Raw genomic sequence first — 2,839 nt, 5'->3', positions numbered from 1 at the left:
AGAGCCAGGCTGAGGAAGGAGCTATGGTGGGATTACTCTCTGAAGATTGATTCATCTTATTCCCTTCCCCTGTTTTCTTTCTTTGTTAAATATAAGTTGTAGTACTCTGGAAGTCTGGATCCTCGCTTTTGTTGGCGCCTTTGAACTAATTTGCTTTTAGTGTAGTTTGTAGTTAGCCAGGGTCGGCACTCAGTCCTCCCTCGCGTAATGTAACTGACACCGTGGTGTGGTTCCCTTTCAATGAAACGGAGCCGGGGCAGGAGCCCTTTTCCTTTAAAAAAAATAGGGAGCCTGTAAGTTGTTTCATACTTATATATTGCTATAGCGGCTCTGTCAGACTAGTGTTTTTTCTATGCACCATAATAGTAGCAATTATTTTGGAGATTGACTGATTTTGACGATTCTACTGGAGTTACTCCAACCTCATAGCGATCAGTGAGTCGTTGTGGACGCATCACGGCATCAGGTGGCGTGTATCCTTTCTCTGTGTGTTTTAACAACCTGAACTTCCCAAAGACCAAAGTGGCTACAAGATGATAAACCAACACAAGCTCCAGACCATAGTCTCAAACATGCATTTACCGGCAACACGCAATTGATATTGTACTTGTACACGCAACCTAGAAAAACATATGCATCCAACCCAGAATTCAAACATTTATGCTGAAGCAATTCGGTTCAAACCTCACTTTTGTTTTTTACGGGGTCGGTTCAAATCTCACTTGGGACTTAAAACCGAGGAACTTGACAGCAACAACACTATTCACCTCATTTTTAACGAGGCTCACTTTCTCGTTATTACCGAAAGAGGAAATAGGATTCAGCACAGCTTTTCCAACCTATTTATACAGAAATTACAGCGGCAACAACAGAAATTACCACATGGTGAGCAACTGACACTAGTCTAACAATTCCTTCTTTGGCAGATTTCGAAGGCAAGAAACACCCAGAGATTTCATGGTAAAGAAACGCCTATAGACTGAATGCGGAATACCGAATGGCTTGGAGGTACACCACGGCATAATTATTTTAGAAAACCTCAAACTTGTCAACAGCCTTAATTTCGAGAATAGCATTTTGCCGTGTTTAATCATGTTTTCACTCTTATAGATGAGACCATCGTGGCATTGCTTGCGCGTGTAGGCCTTCTGGGTATCAAATTAATGTTCAACAAAGGTTGCAAGGAAATTTTGACAGAGATTAAGACCAAGTGTTACACGGTTGCAGAGAAGCGTTCTAGATAAAATTAACAACCTCATAATGATAAATAAAAATTCTGGGATGATTTAGGAGAACATTCACACCTTTCACATCACTTGAGAATTAACCTAACTATTCTTAGATCCATCATATCCATCTAAAATTGAGCTGACCATCCCTACGGCAAGTGGGTGGAAGAAATTTAACAAATACTACTCACGAACAGTTCATATGATTTAGCAAATCTACCAATGTAGCTGCTCATGCTTTACGAAGCTTTCTTCTGTTCTCCAGTGCGTCCACTATGAGAGATGGGCAAGTCACTTTGAGATCTTTGAAGCCTTGGGTTGCCACCACGGCGTCCATAGCATTATCATCTGATGTTTTGATAAATTCAAGGCAAGCATCCTTAAGCTTATCACAGTTATATTGGTCAGCTAAAGCCAATGTGGTTGCCACGGTATTCACATTCAGATCCTCGCAAAGGATGCTTTGGCAAACCATCTTGAGCCTCTCCATGGCATATCTGTCCGCAGCCACCAGTAAAAGCCGGATCATCTTAGTATTCTCTTCTCCCTCTAAGTCCCTACGGCCAGGCAATGAATCGGTATAGATGAAATGGAGCAGGGCCTTGAAGATGGAAGGCTGCATGTCCTTGATGGTAATGGACTGTCCCACCCTCGCCTCCCTCATTGGCCCGTAAAGCTCCGCTTTAAGAACAGGCGACCGCATAGCGAGAATGAGCCTATGTGCTTCAATGGTCTCACCTCCAACAATGAAACTGACATCCAATCCCTCCTTTTCTTCCAGCAGCTTGCCGACATGCTTAGCCATGTCAGATGGTGGTTTGTCAATTTTGGGCGGCGATTTGGCTTCGGTGGTTTTGGTAACACGTGGTTTCTCGAAAATAGTGACAATGCATTCAATCATCAGGCGATCATCCTTAAGGTATGCGGATCCCTCGATCTCGCTTCGCTTTTTGAACTGAGCAGTCCCCGGAGCATACCGACTAGAATCGTCGGAATTGAAAATCCTAGGCCCTGTTTTAATCACCGAAGACCGTAACCCGGTGCACTGGTCGACCAGCCTCAGGTCACAAGAGGCGCGGACTTTATTGCTCTTGCTCATAAGCTCGAGAAAAACTGCGATGTAATCTTGATTCTCTCTTTTATACCCATCAGGATAGAAGCGGATCGCCCAGTCGTGGCCGCCGACTGCGAAAACCCCTGATTGTATGTAGCTACCGGGGTCTTGCCCCATGCCCCTGTGCTTGCTGTAACCCAAGATGTCGAACACATGGGTGCCTTCAGCCGCCTCCGGTGAGCACGTAGACAACGTCATGCATGCCCCCATCTTGGTGAGTGGTGACCAGGAGGAAACGGCGACAGAGAAGAAAGAATCGTCACGACGTGACGGCGCCGCCGCGTGCTAATCTGATGGTTTGAAAGAAGAGCGCATTAATACCCAGCGGGAAGCAGAGAGAAAGAGAGGGCCAGGATACGGGGGAGTGGCGCGAACCTTCAGAGCTCAGATGGTGACCGACTGACCGGAGATGGCGCGGTGGCGGCGGTAGTGCGGACGGAGATAAGGCCGCCTCGACTTTCCCTTGCGTTTTTGGCGAGGAGACCTCGGCGTTGCT

At 46.0% G+C, this 2,839-nt stretch overlaps 1 protein-coding gene across 1 annotated transcript; it reads right to left on the bottom strand.

Moving 5' to 3' along the window:
* Positions 1 to 350: 350 nt before the first annotated feature.
* Positions 351 to 2,623, bottom strand: LOC119306499 (BTB/POZ and MATH domain-containing protein 2-like). Its single transcript, XM_037582698.1, has 4 exons — positions 1,525 to 2,623; positions 723 to 839; positions 590 to 620; positions 351 to 526 (listed from the first exon to the last, which is right to left on the bottom strand). Exons 1-4 carry the CDS (start codon positions 2,551 to 2,553, stop codon positions 351 to 353), a joined length of 1,353 nt encoding a protein of 450 aa, XP_037438595.1. The 5' UTR covers positions 2,554 to 2,623.
* Between the last annotated feature and the right edge of the window lie 216 nt (positions 2,624 to 2,839).

This window comes from Triticum dicoccoides, chromosome 5B, assembly GCF_002162155.2.
Source record: "Triticum dicoccoides isolate Atlit2015 ecotype Zavitan chromosome 5B, WEW_v2.0, whole genome shotgun sequence".
NCBI classification, from domain to species: domain Eukaryota; kingdom Viridiplantae; phylum Streptophyta; class Magnoliopsida; order Poales; family Poaceae; genus Triticum; species Triticum dicoccoides.
This window is presented reverse-complemented; position numbering and strand designations above follow the sequence as displayed.